Source organism: Pempheris klunzingeri, chromosome 23 (assembly GCF_042242105.1).
Source record: "Pempheris klunzingeri isolate RE-2024b chromosome 23, fPemKlu1.hap1, whole genome shotgun sequence".
NCBI lineage: Eukaryota > Metazoa > Chordata > Actinopteri > Acropomatiformes > Pempheridae > Pempheris > Pempheris klunzingeri.
Genome location: NC_092034.1, coordinates 17,512,036 through 17,531,518, shown reverse-complemented (window position 1 = coordinate 17,531,518; position 19,483 = coordinate 17,512,036). Strand labels below are relative to the sequence as shown.

General features: G+C 45.7%; 1 protein-coding gene across 3 annotated transcripts; it reads right to left on the bottom strand.

Annotated features, from left to right (window-relative positions):
- Positions 1 to 157: 157 nt before the first annotated feature.
- On the bottom strand, positions 158 to 14,509 carry mtmr1a (myotubularin related protein 1a). Of its 3 annotated transcripts, XR_011585933.1 has the most exons (20): positions 14,179 to 14,509; positions 12,699 to 12,801; positions 12,593 to 12,616; positions 11,171 to 11,194; positions 8,055 to 8,142; positions 7,822 to 7,916; positions 7,640 to 7,747; positions 7,417 to 7,515; positions 7,081 to 7,164; positions 6,480 to 6,629; positions 5,791 to 5,979; positions 5,496 to 5,681; positions 4,718 to 4,876; positions 4,578 to 4,625; positions 3,788 to 3,880; positions 3,592 to 3,705; positions 3,463 to 3,506; positions 3,246 to 3,378; positions 486 to 2,714; positions 158 to 455 (listed from the first exon to the last, which is right to left on the bottom strand). XR_011585933.1 is itself a non-coding variant. In XM_070854381.1 (19 exons), exons 1-19 carry the CDS (start codon positions 14,283 to 14,285, stop codon positions 2,547 to 2,549), a joined length of 2,016 nt encoding a protein of 671 aa, XP_070710482.1. In that variant the 5' UTR covers positions 14,286 to 14,509; the 3' UTR covers positions 158 to 2,546. The 3 variants fall into 3 exon arrangements, 2 of the variants coding, with proteins under 2 accessions (XP_070710482.1, XP_070710484.1); XM_070854381.1 differs by having other exon boundaries at positions 158 to 2,714; XM_070854383.1 differs by lacking the exons at positions 11,171 to 11,194; positions 12,593 to 12,616 and having other exon boundaries at positions 158 to 2,714.
- Positions 14,510 to 19,483: the final 4,974 nt, after the last annotated feature.

Genomic DNA, 19,483 nt, shown 5'->3' with positions numbered 1-19,483 from the left:
AATGTGTGACAGTCTTCATTGCTAGAAGTGTAATAGTGAACTCTGCTTTTTCTCTTACTCCACTCTGATTACTCCGTGGCAATGTGTTCCAGGTACTTGTTACTAATATGAACCAATAAATCCGTTTGAAAAGACAAGAACAAGACTGGAGTTTTGAATTCTTCCTTTTTTTTTATTCTGAAAATGGAATGTCATTGGGGGGTTTGGAGTTTTTCTTATAGACAAATAAATGTCAACATTTACATGAGGACACACCGACAGCACCCTCAGGTTAGAACAACAGGGATGTCATTACACCGTACAAATACACCGACATGACAAAAGCAAGTGACCCTGGACTGACTGCACTCACAGCTGGCCCCCGCCTCACTGACAGGATGCTCTGTGTGTTCGTACAGAAGCTCCTTTAAAGCTGAGAGAACACCTGAAAGAGTTCCTCATGCAGGGAAACCTTCCTGGTCACACACACACACACACACACACACACACACACACACACACACACACACACACACACACACACACACTGAAACAGCTCCAGTCACACTTTGATCTCAGACTAAGTCGCTCATCGACTGGTCAGATTGTACGTCACACTTCCAGAAAACTGAGTTCAGTGAAATAAATTTTTTTCCCTGGTTTCTTTCCTTCATAAACTTGCGGGTTAAATGAAGTATTTCTTTTCTACCTCCCACTCATCAGTCTGGATCGGCTGTTATCTAAAGTTTTTATTTGATCACAGATCTTTTACTCGCGGTCTCACACGTCGTCCCCTGACAACTGTATCGACATGCCCACAATAAAAGGAGCCGCTTGGATCTGAATCTGCTTCTGTGACTGATTGTGGTTTAGTGGAAATAGTCCTCCACTCTTACAGAATGAATGTAAGCTGACCTCAGACCAGTGAACACACAGTTTGTGAGAGGAGGCGATGGGTGATTAATTAGGTGACTGTGTATTCACACTCTGCATTCATATCATTTAAATGCAGTCCGTTTACTGATGGACAGAGCGGTAATCGACCTTCGACCTCTGACTGAAGCACTCTGTAAAGTCTGTCACTGACTTCAGGTCAGGTGATTAAGCATCTAGGTCAAATGAAAGAAATGGTCAGACTACAATACTCAGAGGTCACCATGACAACCCTCCAGTCCATCACATCAACATGAACATGGTTTTAAAATGAGCCAAGCTCGCTCCTGTCGGTCCGTGTGTCCACATGGTGGCGCTACACACACACACACACACACACACACACACACACACACACACACACACACACACACACACACACACACACACACACACACACACACACACACACACACACACACACACACCTTTGGCTTCTTTGTGACAAACACTGACTGTAGAACAGAGAATCCTACTTTGGGGATGTGAGACTAGCGGTTGGCAAGGCAACAGAAATGAAATGAAACAGAACGAGGAAGACTATTTTCATACCGATAAAGGGAAGTGTGTGCAGTGAGGCAGAGTCAGCCTCGTTTAACACACGCAGCAGTGTTAACAGGTGGGGGGTAGGGGAGAGACCCGGGGGCGTCGTGAATTACGTGCCAAGGCGGTGAAACAAACCAGATACGAGGGAGAACACTGATTCGTATCGTTTGTGATTCCTAGTAGAAAAAAATGGAATCTTTTTTTTTTTTTTTTGCTTTCCACTTTAATGATGTTCAACTTTCTTCTCTGTTGGCAGAATAAAGAGAAGAGCTGCGTAGTGGACACAGTGCAGTCAGAACTCTGGACAGAATTGTGGCCTTTACATGCACAAAAGATGCCACTTTTTGTCCTAATAATGAAAGAGACAGTAAAGCTGTTTACACGGCTGATGAACATGGATATTCCAACGCTGATCCCGTTTACGTGCAGTTGTGCGTACCATCATTCCTTCAAAACACCATGGTGATGCAAGTCTCCAAATGTTTAGCAGTGTTCCAGTGCGTCCATCTGAGCAGAAATGTGGAAATGTGTCGTGTTCAGAATACTAGTGGAGCCCTAGTGAGCATGTAAACATAGCCGGTGTGTCTAATGTTGACGAGGAGGAACAAAGTGTGAGGGGGTGATTTTATCTTCCACTCCAGGTCACTGCAGTCATCGATAACGGGTTACTGGCAGCGTTCGGCTGTCACGTGAATATAAGAGCCCTGAGACGAGTAGTAGCAGTTCTTCTTCCCACAGTACAAACGCTGCAGGTAAGAGTGGGGGCAGCTCCACTGAGCTGAGGACGCAGTGGGACACTGACCACAGGACAGCGAGCTGGCCCCTCGACATGTTTAAATAATATAAATAAGAAGCACAGGAGCCTCACTTGGCTCGCCGTGGTTGTGTCAGGCTAGTTTGAAGTTTCTTTCCATACATTTAGAACTTTAGAGATTCTCTCACTTGCTGAAAATAGATGATTATGATTATAAAACTGGAAATGGCGACCATCATCGTCAAGCTTCCCTCCCACTGTAAACACACTGAAACAGGCATGGAGCTGTGTGTGTGTGTGTGTGTGTGTGTGTGTGTGTGTGTGTGTGTGTGTGTTAGACAGCAGTGTGCACTGGGGTTCCTGTGGTGTGTGTGGGGGAGGGGGAGTGTTCAGAGGAGGAGGACAGGGAGTGGGAGGTGGCCTCTCTCTGCAGCTCCTCCACCCTCCTCTGGAGCTCTGCTCTGAGGACCAGCAGCTCCTTCAGGGTCTGATGCACCGGCACCTGGAACACATGAGAGCCACAGCATCAGTCAGAGGAGCGTCCCTCCCCAGCGGGACTGGGAAACTGGCCTCACGTCTCCAGGACAGACTTACTGAAACCATCTGATGCACCACAGTATCAGGACCTTGGAGTTGTTGACTGTTTTACAATAAAAGATGATATTCTGAGCATTATGTTAAAGCTGGAACAATTAGTCATTACAATATTTAAACTGCTGTTTAATCCTATAAATATATAATATAATACTATTTTGTTTATCGGTCATGTAAAGTTAAAGCTGCAGGATTCTCCTCCTGCAGCTCTCTCCACCCATGAAAACTGACCGGACTCTCTTTGCCCTTTGTTTGGCTGACTTCCTGCACGCCTCCTGTGCTCTGTGCTGGTTGACACGGTTGGGCTACGACCACTGTAGAAACTACAACTAGAGCATATGTTTAACGCTCCCCCAGCACTGACTGGCTGGTCTGCTCTAGCCTCTAAACCACTGCTTTGATCCCCCCCACCCTCCATGCCGCGCACCAAGCAGCGTACCTGTGGTCTCATGCGTGGGTTCCAGCGGGCGTAGTAGCTGCTCCACAGCTCCAGATGTCTGGAGGAAGCCAGCGGATAGAGGACATGGTGCTCATAGTCCACATAGAAGGGGTTGGTGAAGTCCTCAGGCTGGCTGGTGGGGGGGGCGACACCATCAGAGAGTCAGACAATCAGTCGTTCACTCCTCTCACTCATATCAGCGTGGTGAGTATCTTACCTGTTAATGTAGGACCACAGGGACACCGTGGTGGTCTGCACTTCCTACAGGACAGAGGACACAGGTGAATCTGACGTGACTCTCACAGACCCCCCCCTCCCCACCCCCGTTAACAGGAATGGTACGAACCTTGGCGGCCCGCTCCTGTTCACTGTTATAGAGGAAGGTACCAAACAGACAGCTGTAGAGGTGGTCCAGCACTGTGATCAGGAACAGCTCGTTGAACTCGAAGGCTGCTGGGAACTGCAGTCCGGAGAACAGAAGAGAGATTATGAGAGAAGAGCGGAAGCTTCCAAAGCTTGAATGTCGTCAGAGGGAAACTGACCTGTCGAGTCATCTGCCACACGCAGTCGATGAACTGGACGAAAAGAGGCGAGCGCTCTGAGTTGGCATGGTTCTCATCGCCATGACCCACGCGCTACAACACAGGAGACAACACTTTCAACACACGTCAGGGCTGTATGTCCGTGATAACAGTGGAAGCACAGAAGAGAGGCTGGAATATATCACTTATATGTATGTATGGATCACAAAAATAAATAACTTCCACATGTCTTTAGGCTGTCACTTAAAAGGTGTTCTTCTCTTTTTGACAACACTGGTCTGGAAATGCTGGACTCACACAGCTTTGACTGATCCAAACGAACCCTTTAAAATACCAAGGTGACACAATAACACGGACGACTGATGGAGGCAGCAGCAGACCAGCAGCTCCTGTGTCCTGTGAGCTAAAATTACCGTTTTTTTCAATGGAGTCTGGTGTGTGTGCAGAGAGTGATATAACGGCTGTTTGTGATTAAATCAAAAGGATCTAACAGGTCTCTCTCTGTAGGGATCCTTTCAACAAGCACTTTTAGTGGAAGTATTATTTGAGTTGGTCCAAAGGATCACTGCAGGCCATTTGCTGATGTGATCTACTGGACCAGTACCAACACTGTTACTGATACCAGTCATTTGAAGTTAAGGCTTCCTTCATTGTTTTGAGTGTTGTTTTTTAGTCTGAGATCAGTAAACCTTACTATAAAAAATCAAGTTGGATTTAGGAATCTAACTCATTACTAACTCTAAAATCATTAGTAGCAAGAATATCATAAGAACAGCCCTTCATTCCTTACAGCAGCAAACCTGTGTCCAAAACTGATCCACTCCTTTTCCACCAGAATCTGCAAACAAAGAGACACACACACAGTTCATTACTTGTGCTGTCCACATGAAGACCACAGAAGACAACTGGTATTGTGATGTAGAGCGTGACCTGGAACCCTCGGAGAGTGCGGTAGTGACTGTCCAGCATCAGCATGGCCAGAGAGGTGAGCTGAGCAGTTCTGTCCCAGCCGTCACTGCAGTGAACCACCACCGACGTCTTCCCAGACTCCAGCTTATCAGCTATCTTCGCTGCTCCTGACAACAGCAGCTGCACACAGCACATGCACAACAGAGTGTGTTGAAGGGTAACTTCTGTGTTTTCACATATTCTGCTGTCTACATGACTGATGGGTATAAAAAGTGTTTGTATTGCCTGCCCAGAGGATTGTAATGTAATCCTCTGGGGCATCTCAAATCATCGCCAGAGCTGCTGGTCTAACACTGCCTCAATCCATTAGTTTGTGTTTTAGTGTGTTACAAAAATATTCTGTTGGAACTGAACTAACCCTCACAAGTCAAACTAAGACAGCAACTAGCCAGGCAGCTGTAGAACAGCAACTGTGTAATGCAAGGCAAAATCAGTGATTTTGTGAATGGAGTCTGGTGTGTGTGCAGAGAGCGATAGAACGGCTGTTTGTGGTTAAACCAAAAAGTATCTAACAGGTCTCTCTCTGTAGGGATCCTTTCCATAATGCTATCACACACTTAGAATAACACTCTGAGCCTGTCAGTGGATCAAACAAGCTCTTTTAGTGGACTTAATGAGAGTATACTGAAGGTGGTTGGCCTCTCTTCAGACCCCCCACTCTCCTTTAATGATACACCCTCTGCAGCTCATGGCTTATTCAGTTATTCTGTATGTGTGTGGTTGTGTATGAGTCATTTACCCGTATGTACTCCAGCCAGTGTGTCTGGTCAATAGCGGAGTGCCAGTGGGCTTCGTCTATGGTGGGATAAACCACGTCCTTCATCTTCCTCAACGACTCCCTCATCACGTGGATGTTGGGGATTTCCAGGAAGTTCAGCTCCACATTTGTGTAGACACTCTCACTTTCATAGCCTCCATCCTTGGCCTGCAGGCACCAGAGGTGGAGGACATGAGAGTGGGGGGAACGAAAAGAGAAAGTAAACAGCAGCCGTCGATACGTACCAGTGTGGTGAGGAGAGAGAGCAGGTCTGTACCTTGTTGGTGAGTGCTACACTACAGTGGCGGGCATCAAAGATGGTGAGCTTGTGGGACTGAGCGTTGGCGTCCATGATGATATGGAGGAAGCGCTCGTCCTCCTTACAGCGGCGGTCTGAAGGTCCGACCAGCGGCTGGCTGGAGCGTACAATGGTGGCCTGAGACTCTGGGTGAATCCAGGACAAGACCTGCAGGAAGAGCAGGAGGACAGTCAGAGCACACACCAAGAACACACACACACACACTGTAGTCCCACACACACACCGTCCTGCTGCCCCAAATACTCACTTTATACTCTTTTAACAGTAATCATATTAAAAGGATTATGTGCTTAATGTTGCCCCTGTACACTGATAAACAGCTTTAAATGATTCCATCTGTTGGGTTGTGCTGACGAGAAGAGTTCCATGCTCAACAGCACTGTGTTCACACAGCTCAGACCACACGCCCAGCTCTGCCTTTGTATTAAAACTCTCCTTGTTCTGAATTTTGGCCTGGAGCAGAGCCACTGAAGTGCAGAACACGCAGCATGTGAGCAATACTGATTTGAGCTTTTATTACAAATATTACACTGAGTCCTGTGAATATCATTTCGGTCAGTTTGGCAGGTGAAGCTGGAGGACGTCAGCGTCTCTCTCTCTACATCAGACAGACCGTGTGTCTCTCCTCATGTGCTGCTCAGACTGACCGGGATGCGGTGCTTGGCTCGAAACGTGGCTACCCGCTTGATGTCTTCATCGGTGATGTTGGTGGGGATGACCAGGATGGAGGGGTAGGTGTCGCACAGCTCATAGGTGCTGTTTATCTTGCTGATGGTCCAGCTCTCATTGGGGAGGCCCTGACAAATCACATCCAGCCACATAAGATAACATAAGATAAGATAAGATAAGATAACATGGAAGAAACCATACGATTTTACAGACAATGTACACAACTACATTCCAGCTAATATTGCTACGTGCTATATGTGCAATGTTATAATCTGATCAGTTTCTCTTGGACTCAATTAAACATTATTCATTCGATCCAAATGACAGACACAAATGACTGCAACTTAGCAGCAGTAATAAAACCATGGCAGGACTGAGGTGTGTGTACAGTATGAAGCTATGCAGTAAGAATCTCTCCTAAAACAAGGCAAACTAGTGATGACTGGACTAATTACTACAGTTCCATGGTTTTACAGATCTGGAGATCTCAGACGGAATCCCTCCAGAGCGGTTGGCCTGCGTGTGTGTTGTGTTGTGAGAGAGCAGCCTGTGTGAGTGTTACGGCCGGTGTGCAGTTACCTGACGCCTGTACTCTGCCGTCGGGTCGTACACCTTCCAGCCATCCACGGGAAACCGCTCCTTATACAGGGAGGCAAACGGGGGCTGCCAGAGGATGTCACAAGGGTGCATGATGGGAGTCAGACACAATCAAACTTCAGCGTGACGACGTGTTTATGGCTCAGGCGGAATAAATCCTATTTACACTGCTGAGAAGGATTTAAAAAATGGATCTGTGGTGGTGGGTGTGTGTGGGTGTGTTCCTCTGTGCCACCAAAGGTGTGTGATGTTGCTATGGAGGCCTTGCAGCACAACATACGGCGCACAAACACTGACAAAGACGTGAATGACACTGACCAGGCTGTGGGAGAGGGGGAAGGTGTGCCTGGCCAGCACTTCCACCACATCTGGTTGGTTTTCCTCGGTCTTATAGGCAAACCTGGGACTCCTCATGTCCTGATGCAGGGACACCATGAGAGCACAGGTCAACCAGCAAACTGCACACTCATCACTGTTACTGATGCAATCATTACTTGATGGAGGGTTTGCTGATTTTCTGGTGTGTGTATGTGTGCAGTACCTTGCAGACCAGCTCCAGTCCTTTGGTGTTCTCTCCCTGGTTGGGAATGCTGATGGTCTCCAGCCTGCTGATGACTCCCAGGTTCACGTCGAGAACAAACGGAGACTCCTGGACATAGAGACCGACATGAACACACCTGCAACTTCCAACTGAAGGCATGCGAGGTATGAGACGTGACCTACCCGCTCCATACTGGTGAAGTACAGCTTGTAGTCTGTGATGGTCAGGGTTCCATTAACCAGACCACTGAATGGACAGATATACATCACATCTTTGACTGCACACACACACACACACACACACACAGAAGATAAAGTCAGTAATAAGCCCTCTCACTGTGATGTCTGAGTCAGTTTTAAGACATAACACACATGATGAACACGGACAAGGATAAGACACAGTGAGGTGAACACACCTGTAGTCTGGATGGTCTCTCCTGGTAGCAGAGGAACCTGGTTCTGGAACATTCTGACCTGAGCCCCGTATCTCAGAGCAGGAGGGTTCTGTACAGAACACAGACCGGTCAGTGGACTAGCAGACCAGACGTCCACCGCTGACCCCCCACAGAGAGCACCACTCAGCGTGTTCTCCTCAGGTTAGCTAGTCACACAAACCACCACCGCACGCTTCCACTGGTTTTGTTGGTGCAATCAGTAGACAGATGGTCAGTGGTCAGTGTGCCGAACGAGCATCACATGACACTGTCACTGTTAAGCTGTTAGATTTTAAATTGAACGTCGATAAGTGGATTCACTCTGATTCCTAACACCTGACGTTCATGTTTATTAGCTGAAATGAATGCATGAGTTATGACCTCTCTTTTCTACTCTATGATGAATGAAAATAAAGATAAACGTGGATAAAAAGAGTAGAAATACAAGACTGATGACAGAGAAGTGTCACAGGGGATATTTGGAAATGCTATAGAGACAATACAGAAATGAGGTTAGAAATAAGGTCATTCAAATGAAATCTAGCAGATATTTAGATGGATATGTTGAGTTATATTCCATAACATCCCTACAGCAATCAAACTGTATGACAGAAACAAAATAGAGGAAGGAAACAGAACATGAGAGATCTGAAGTGCTCAGTACAGTGACTAGTATTTGACTTCCATAAGGTTGAAGATGTTGTGAGAGACCAATAAAAAAAGATGAAACAGAGTCTGAGATGTGTTCTAGTCTCTAGTAGAGTCAGTGGATCCAACACCAGCATCTTTCATTTCCCCCCCCCCACCCGGTGAGCATGTGTCTCTACTGCTGTCGTTCCTCAGGACAGAGGGAGGGGGAGGAGGAGGAGGAGGAGGAGGAGGAAGGCATGCAGGCCAGTACAGAGTGAAGAGGAAGTAAACAGGACAGAAAGACAGAGACTTGCCGAAGCATTGGAAGGATGCTCAGAATCACTTTCTCCATGGTAACAAAGCCCTTCATCGTGTGAATCTTGCTGCAGGGAAGAGCCAGCATGGAGAAAGTGAGAGAAAGATAAAAAAAAAAGAGAGAGAGAGAGGCATTATGCAGTAAACATTATATTGCTCTGTGCTGATGAATGATGCTACTTTGGAGTTCACCTGGGATGTTTCTACAGCACAGTCACATTTGGTCTATTCCATGTTGATCAGAATGACATTCCATATTCCAGGGTGTCTAAATATATCAGCAAGTTCAATTCAAGACTTTTTAATCCACTTTTTAATTACATTTAAGGCCAATTTTACGAAACAATAAACATCACTTGTGAAAATATGCTGTCAGTTCAAAAGCATGAGTATGGACGACTAAATGAAAGAGCTGGTTCAGTTAAAGAACATTTTTCACAGTGTGTTTAATATGAAAACAATATATTTGTCCTTAATGATGAAAAAACTCCTTCTTTCCCTCCGCCATCAGGCTCCTTAACAGCCGATAGGAGTCAACAACACCCAACTACGTCTAATCTGCACATTCACTTTGCTTTATGTTAATGAAATTGCACATTTTGTAAATATATTTATGTAGCAACAGTAGTTTATATTTTATATTTTATCCTCTCCTTTTTTTACTCTTTTAAACTCTTTGGCATTCAGTGTGGATGACAAAGTAAGATTTTCATTGTACAGGGACACCCGTTTCTGCACTGTACACATGATAATAAACGCTTTGAATCTTTGAAAATCGCAGCCAGAGTTGCAGATGTTGAATGAGTGGACCTTCCTTACTTATGAGGCCTTAAATGTGAATTTCAGACATTTTAAAACTTTCTGAGCACCTGCGGTCGCCCTGATGCACACCCCACCAACGTGATGTGCATATAATGAATTTGTTCATTATCAGTGCAGTGCAGCTTTGCCCTCGGTTTATCCACAGCTATAGTATGCACAGGAGCACAGGCAGGAGTTCCACTCCACTCTTTTACTGTGATAGTTTAACTGGCTGTCTGATAAAAGAAAAGGGAGAACAGAGGATATTAATCTAGACATTAATATTCTTAATCTCAACAAATACTTCAACAAAGGCGGTTTATCTTCCAGACAACCGCTGTGTAAACTGTAAACTCATTTCAAAGAAGGGAAACGTGAACACAGACACGAGGCTTCCATGTGAGGCCAGCCAGCTTCTTTGTTCTCTGAGAAAAAGGGTTGGCCACAGGTGAGCTGGCTGCCTGGAGAGATTCCAGAGCTGCACCCATTCAGGAAGGAGTGAGGCAGGTAGAGGAGGGCTGGAGTGGGAGGAGATTTTCCACAATGGGAACTGTCCTCTCGTCCATCATATATATATATAGAGTGTACGGTTGGTGCTGCTTAACGCTGGTGGAAGAGCTCTGTCGTTTTGAAGTAAAAGGGGCTGCTTTCGTACTCATACTGATGGAGCCATGCCAAGAAAGCCTGAGTGAAGAAGGATCAAAGAATGTAAGGTGTAAAAACAAAGAAACAGTGTGAAGAAAGGTGCAGAGAAAGAAAAAAGAAGGAAGGTTTTTCCAGGAAGCACCGTTAACTTCCGCTTTCACACGCCTCAGCTGCACGCTCGCATCCTGTTTGCACAGAAAAGTGCGTGCCCTTTCTAATAGTATGACCTTTGCATCAGTGTAGTGAAGCACTTCATCAGGCACCATTGTACTTGTTGGATTCACCAACACACTGTGGATTTTAGCTGTGAACAGTGCCTGAACTGTGACACACAGCCCTGTCGACATGAAGCAAAAGTTAGAGGGCGCCTCGAGCCAAGAGACACTTCAGCTGGAAGTGAGCTCTGAGCTCACAGACGTATGTTTGTGTCTGACCCCCACCATGTTTAACAGCAGAGAAACCCCCCCTAAACGCTCTGAGATGACTTGTGCTGTGAGCGGCGCTACACAAATAAAATAGAATTGACTTGGCTTGATGAATAACAGGTTGTTTCATCATGCAAACTAGATTTTGGATTTAAAATTCAATTAAGCTGCTTTATTTTAGGGGTTTAGTGAAGGGGGGGGGCATTTTTGAAGGGGAATATACAGACTGTTAAGACATCACAAGGGTTAAACCTGCAGTGTTTTACTGACTACAACTCTTACCCTGGGAGTCAGCCTCTGGGACACCTGCAGGTTAAACACACCACGTACAAAGGACACACACACACACACACACACACACACACACACACACACACACACACACACACACACACACACACACACACACACACACACACACACACACACACACACACAGACCAACAACACAGTTGTATAGTTTGCATGAAAAGGAAACCACCATATTCACAGTCTCACATTACACTGACCTCACTTTTACATCTTTACATCTCTAATTGAAACTGACAGTGTCCATTAGTAAGATATAACCACTGTGTATTTGGTGACAGACAAGTGCAAGCACACAAGAGCCCAGAGCAACCGCGAGAGAAACGCACCACAGCTTCACAAACAAGAGAAACATCCGAGCAGCTACGACGCCTCCAACCCGCTGCAGCATCACACAGCTGCAGAACAGAGAAGCATACGTGTCGGTGAATGAGTCCAAACAGGACAGTGCTTCATATCACAGGCGTGCTCCATAACTGTGAAGCCTAAATCGTGCCCCATTTCCAGCCTAATACAAGGAGGGGGGCGGGGTGGGGGGGTGAAACGTCATGTGTGGTGCTTGATTAGTCCGCACTGCCGTCACCAAGCTTAGTAATCAAGTTATCAACTATTACATTTAGAGATTTGGCAACTACTCTGATAATCTACTGATTTGAATGCCAAAAATGTGCCGTTTCCTTGGTCATTATAGAGAATGTAACATTTAGGGGTTTGGAAGTGTTGGTTTTGTAGACGAAACAAAAACCGGAGAGGATGATGTACAGATGAATCTGTGAGGAAGATAATCATTACTTGGAGTTGGAGACGGTTTGGTCATCAGAAGCAACTATTCCACTGTCACACCTGTGCAGGTGGAGCTCACACACGGTTGTTCCACACATCCTAAGATACAGAACTACTTCCAGTGTATTCAGCAAAGTCATTTGTTCACGAGCAAACCAAACCACTGCTGTGTACTGATGGTCCCGTACTGACGGCTCAGTGTGATGTGTACATCTGCAGATCTGGTTTCTGTTGGAGGACAGACTTGGTTTTTCAGTTAAACCCTTGTATGGTGTTCGGGTTTGTGGTCTCCGATTTCATCCATTCTAATGTTCTTCATCAAAAGAAAAACGATACGATTAATCATTTTTTCAAACTCAGACTCATCAATATGAGCCAAGGCCAGTGAGTCTGAGTTTGAAAAAAAAGAATGAATCGTATCATTTTTCTCTTGATAAAAAACCAACACCATACAAGGGTTAACCAGACGTGCTCTGGTGGAGGACTACACAGCAGGCCGCTGACAGGCAAAAGCAGAAGAGAAGGTGTGCAGCTGCTCAGCAGTAGCTCATCTAAAACAACGCTGCCACACACTGCAGTGCACACACACGGTAGCCTTTCTGCCAGCCTTACCCTGAAATCCGGTCTTCTGGCAGCCTATCGGTACCAGAACACAAAGTGATGAGAACTACTGTCAGCAGTGTGAGTGAGCGCTGGTGTGCGAGTGTGTGGCAGCTACCTTGTTATCCCTGTTGACTTCAGGTGGGACTGATGCTGAGATCTGGCTGGAGATGGTGGCTGCTATCAGCTGTTTACACCACTCCACATGGGACCCTGTGGGACTGAACACAGAGAGATGTGAAAAAAGCTCATTCACATCGTGACACAATACTTTTTTTTCCATTTCTCTGAACCCTATAAAGCACTCAGCACTCTGTTTTTCAGACTGAAAGCTTTTCAGTGGCTGATGTGACGTCATCACATTTCTCTTAAGCCGCACACTACAATATTATCTCTGTGGGCTTCAACAGGATGTCGATCTAATGTTCAATTGTTTCCAGAACAAGAACAGACTTTAGTCATACAGGAACAATGATTGTAATCGGATGATACAAATTGTTCGACTAATATATTGTAATAATATTGTTATTGTCATTTTGTGCCGCTGCACTTTTAGACCAGCTTCTGGTTTTCAATAAGGACGATGCTGCAGCACGTCACTGCCACAATAAGAAAGTACATAAGGCCACAATAACAAGAACATTTTATTATATACAGCAAGGACCTCATTGTGTCATAACTAAATATTGTCTCGTTATAATGCCATGTTTTTGTCTTATTTCTGTCAAACTCAACATAACTTTAGAATTACTTTGTAAGTACATTTCAGAGGACTTTTTAATCCACTGCATTTATTTGACAGCTTTAGTTACTAGTTACACAATGACTTTTAAAATACAACATGTTGTTAAACTAGTGGTTTGGACATGTTAAATAGAGGAGTGCTGACTGTAGATGATCCTCACTTCAGCAGGGTTTGTTCTTAGAATGGAGTATTTCCAGACTCCCCCCCCCCCCTTCCAGCTGACAGTGTGTTTACACGGAGCATATTCATCCCCACTGGCTTCATCCAGGTCCGTTTCCAGATGTGAGACAGACGCCACGGAGTAACGGACATGTTTCATCCCACAGAAGCGGTTTGACTAGAAGGCAGTGAGGCAGCTCGGCACTGTGGCGGAAACAGCTAGCTACTGTAGCTACTGTACACTAAGCTAGGCCTGAGGGCTAGCTAACGCTGGTTACTAGCTGTCTGTTAGCCCGTGTTGGTCAGTCACAGACCACAGACCGTCTGCTTGTTCTCACTGAGTCACTGACGGTGCTTTAAACGGGCCTGCGGTCTGTTCATCGCTAGCTAACATTACCGTATGGAGGCTAACGTCACTGCGCTGTACCAAACTCCAGTCAAAGACTGAGTAATACACGGCAGCCTTCGCCCATCGGAACAGACTCAGACCCACTTTTAAATGTCGCAGTTTTTTGTGAAATAAGTCCGGTTTTACACATCTGGTGTGCGCCGAATCAAAGTTCTGATCCTCCTGATTCAGAAAACATATCATGGAATATTTTAAATGACACATTATGGAAAAGCAAAACAACCGTTAATGGACGACGTTTCGTGCCGACGTTTGGCGCGCTGTGGTGATACCGAGCCGACTCACCTGTCCAGAGATTCACCGGCGGCCGGTCCGCAGGTCGGGGAGCCCCAGGGCTTTCTGTTCGGCCCTGCTCCGTCCGCCCCCCCGGCAGCTCCGGCCTGCTTCTCCATCTGCCAGAGGACCGTTTACTGTCTGGGTCACCGGGGGCGGGGGGCGTCCTCTGAGGATGCGGATGAAATTCAGCCTAAATTTAAAGCCAGAGTCCGTCCCCGGTCTGCGGTGCTGTGGCTCGGGGACTCAGCGTGAGACGGGTGTGAAGGCCGCGGGAGGACCGGACGTTTCCTCTCATCGGGTTGTTTGTGCTGCTTCCTCCCCTCAGCCTCCCTGCATCTCTCCCTCACCCTGTAGCTCCGCCCACTCACAGCACGGCAGAGATGCTGCGAGGATGAGGAGAGGAGGGAGGGGGAGGAGGGGGGAGGAGGGAGGCCGGTCTGACGGGGTGCATAATGAAAGAGTGCTGGATCAGGATCAGGATTTTAGAGAAGGTATTTTATTGAGAAATCAGTTTGATCTGTTGATGTAATTACCACAACTACATGTTCAGGTTGAAGGGACCAGTATTCATACACTGCAGGCTGGAGCAACATAAAGGGCCAAACAAGTCTAGCTGGAGAAACTGAGCAGAAAGACTGCAAGACTGTTAAAGGAGCAATGGAGGAAACATATGGCTTTCTATTTGACAGGTGAACTTTGTCATTTGAACACTCAAATATATTATTTTAGTAGAAAGGATTAAGTGCAGAACTTGATTTGCTGAAAAGTAAAGCTGCTCCTCACATCTTCTTCCTCCAGGACTCACATCAATCCTCAAACCGCTTCCAGAGAACCAAAGGGGAGAATGATTGTAACCTGATAAGAGCATGTTAGCCTGAATCAGCTGAGCTCTATTTGCAGAAGAGGGCCCTGGACTGTTACTCGTCAGGGCTGGTTATGAAAGTGATTTCCACTGAAATGCTTTGTACATGTTGGAGCATCTTTAGTTGTGGTGTAAATGTGTTGATGCTGTAAGGAAGGGCCACCTTCAAATGCAGGATGAATACAAACTCTCAAATGGCTGAATAAAGACATGCAAGGAGCCAGTCAGAAGTCCTTAAATTAATTTAATCAGTAATATTTACATAACAGGAGCCATCCAACAAACTGTGGAGAGGATATAACATGATTAAAAGAAATATGTTTGAAATGTTTTCTCTTTTTACCTTCCCTTGTTGATGCCAAAAGATCCTGACACACATTTCATGTGTACTCATTAAAAAGCAGGATATATTATGACACAATCTACAATCCCCTACGTGAACAAAAGAGTCGAACTGAAATGAACTGTAACAGAGAACTTCTCCGATTCCTCACCACAGAGCCCACATCTTAAAGCTTAAAGATCCATCCATCAGAGAACTGAGAGGAAAGATGTCAAGGTTTGTGAAAGTGAACAGAATCCAGAAGCTTCTGTCTTTTCATCCTGGGTTGGCGAACAAAAAACCCCAAAAATGCCCTCAAAAAGAAAAGAAAAACATTTTAACCAATGGAGCAGAAATCCACAATTTATACCGACAATTTCTGAACCAACATTACTTTCCTTTTTTATAAAACTGTGAGATTTTACACTACATAAAATAACTGTATTTTACAACAATAGAACTTTAGGCAGTAAAATAGGTTTTGATTGAGGTAATTACATCATGGTGCTTGTACAAAGTAAAAAATAAAAAAAATAGATTTTTTATCTGTTTTTCCCTAAAAACACAACCATCCGACCGATGCACACCATTTATGCTGCTGTCACTTCTTCCCCGTCTGTTGTTCTATCCACAAGCCTCCTAAATGACGTCAAACCTGTCATCGAGGACATCTACCACCCGTCAAGAGCCTCCAGTGGGTTAGAACCACCGTCAGTTCAGCTCAGTGTGAGCACAGGAATCAGGTTTCACTCTCTGATCTGCACACTCAGACCCACCGAGACACACAAGTGAGTCATGTTTGAGATGTGACGTGCTTCAGGTAGTACAGTCCTGCTCTCTCTTGGAACTCTGTGAAACGCCACGACGTGATTCTGTCCATTAGCTGTGGTTCCACTCCCTGATATTTATTGCTTTAACTACTGGCCAAATCCCATCGGAATTACATTTGGATGGAAGGCATGAAAGGGTTAAAGGTCAGATCACGCTCGAAAAGAACTAGTTTGTACTAGAGAGCTCCAAAATGAGCCCTCAGCCTGATGGACGTGGGACATTTGCTCTGATCGTTAACGATATTCATACACGTCGACCTGTTTTTGCCCGAGATATTACAGACCTGACCCAGTGCATGTCTGGGACCAGAGCCCTAAGGTGCTTTATGGACCCGGCCAGCCTGGTTGGATACAACATGATACAAGGAGAGCAAAATAAAAGAAAGACTTGCCGAGTTTGACATTTATTTTTCTTAACAACAGACCTGGAGTAAAGCTCCATAGCTGTCGTAACACCTCACACCTGCATTGGTCACATGATTTTTGGGGAGTACAACTGAGCCATTTGCAGACACGCTCCTGCTCGGCTGTGCCTCGCATGGAACGTCACTAGTGCAACCCAAACTGCAGATGGTCCGAGCTCTCCGTCGAGGTTTTTGAAGCTCGACCTAGAACCCAGTGCGTTTGAGGGTCTTCAGGAAATCTAGGCTTAAAAGTGGAATCAACATATCCTGACAGTTTAAAGTTACGGTCACACTGAAATCGTGCTTTCGGCAACAAGGAAGCGTGATGCGTTCGCTTCCTGTTGTGAACAGGTTGTGCCTCTTTCACCTTGTGCAGAGCTAAAGCTGATTGTTCTTCATTTGGGAGGGACTGACATGTCATTAGTGAATGTTATTTAGTGGGGAAGGGAAGGACAGAACAAAGCCACTGCGGTGCTTTAGAATGGAGAGCTGAGGGTCAGTAATAAATGAGATACTGGGCATTCTTACTGTCACAGTAAATAAGGCAGCGTCTGGGCTGGTGGCTAGGCTAAATACACCCTGGACCTAAATCTTATCTGGCTATGGGTTTTAACAACAACAAGGCTTCCTGAAAGTTGGACCAATGTGTAGATACTCCTGTGATCTATTACTGACGCACAGTGTAAGATTTGGAGGGGAAGAACAGAGGCTTCCTTTGACGCAGGGAAAAGTAATCCGCTCTGTCTTTTGTGCTTCGTAGTTACTTGAGAGACGCCTGTCGTGGTCATCCAGCTCCTCCCCCTTCAAACTGGCACAGACACACCAGCATGGCTTCCTCCCAAACCAGAGAGGTACGAGGCTTCCTTCCTTTGGAAGCCTGAACCACAGAGCAGTCAATCTCAAACATGACCCAGGACAGCTAGAGTGCGTCTCTCTGAAGAGATGAAGGTGATTCTCACAAGAATTAAGGCACAAATCTGGACATGACCCGACACACTTTACAAAAACACTTATTGCACCTCATTCACAATTCAAATTGTCACACTGTAAAATCAATGCATCGTCTCAATGCATCGTCGCTTCCAACTTGAGCCGAGCACACCGAGGGAAAAGGTACTGAGTCTGAGCCATCATGACACAAATGCTTCTTTCACCGCGGACGCCGTTTATGAGGAATTCAATCCGTAGAGGAGAAAAGTGGGAGGAGATATTTTGGGTTCAAGAAGTAAAAGGAAGGGGGGCGGGGGCGGGGGGGGGGGGGGATGGATGGGTCAAACACAGGACTTTCACCCAAGAGACTGCTGTTCAACATCAGGTAACTCACATCAGATATTTAACATGACTTCACTTCCACGACGACTCCTAAACCTATCGGTAGTTTGGGACCCTCATCCTTCCTACAGAGAGCTCACAACTGTCATACGGGCCATTTGTTCTGTTGTTCCAGTAAGAGCACATGGATGCACCGATAAAGACAGGTTGGAATTAAGGACCTTTTAGACATGCAGTTTAATGTTCACCACAGCAGGACAGTGGGGGGGGGGGGGGGGGGGGGGGTTATGTTGTGGAACACTGAGGTTAAGATTACTACAAGGAACTAGTGGACATTTCTCCTGTGTCTAAGAGAATGGAGCTGCTCTGTGACAGCGGTCAGGTCATTACAGCTGCACTCTTACTGAGGGGAAAAATCGCTCTGGAACCAGCTGCTCCTCACAGTTTGGAAATCTGTTGGGCACCATGTCATTCCCAGAGTCACAAGGAAAATCCAGCCTCAGCGGGTCAACATAGAGATGAAACGAACTTGCGAAAATGCTAATTTGGATTTTTTGGTACCTTGCAGTCCACTGGTCATAAGACTGCTCCTGTTAGGAAGAACTTCTGGGACATTTGTGAAGGAGGATTTTAGAAAATGTTACAAATATAGTGCAGGTGGACTCAGTCTACAGTGGTGGGGACCTCTAGGTGTGTCTACCCTGTATTAGTTTGAAGTTACTGCTACCTGGACCTCCTTGTAAAACTCATCCGCCGGCTGTATTCTTGTTTTCAGAGATGGAGCCCACAGCTAGCAGTGAAAATAACGCACCACATCAGTCAGCCACATCTGTCAGAGAAATCTAAGAGCGTGTCAGATACTGATTGGTGCAAGTGTCCCACTAAAATGCTGAACTTACAGTACTCCCAAGTCATTTATCAGGGGGTCCAGGTTGGAACTGAGTGCCAGAGACAGAGGACTCCCAGACATTACCCATTAGACTGACTGAATAAATATGGTGGCAGAGAACTTCAACGAAAGAGCGACTCCAACAGTCCTGTCATCATCCTGAAAGACTGAGAGATACAGTACGTGTGTTTTTTGAGACACTTTAGCAGCAATGGTGTCAAGCTAACCTAAATGGGAGCCTTTTGAGTCAATAGGAAAATCCTCATGTCAAGCTATTTCTCAAACCCCTTTAATTCCACTGTCTTGATGGAGCAAATTGATTCTGTTTCCAACACACACACACACACACACACACAGTTGTCCGTATGATGTCCTGAGTTTGACTCTAAGCATCTGCTCTGTAGACATCAGTTTTACGACAGCACCAACACCCAAAGAGACAACCATTAAAGCATGTGCTTTTTGGACAGGTTGGTTTTCATGTGTTACCAAAGCAGATGACGCAAAGAAAAATACTCCTGATGAATCAAATTCATAAGGATGTTGAATCCATAATGTTTTAAAGTCTGAATTATGAGATACTAGACCAGAGTTTTGAGGCGGTGAATCAAAATTATGAGATAAGCCAAAGACTGGAATTACTTCATTTATTATGTCATGATAACTCTGACTGGAACCTGGTCATTTTGACATATCATCAATGTTGTGGGAAAATATCTTCCACAGAATTTCCTC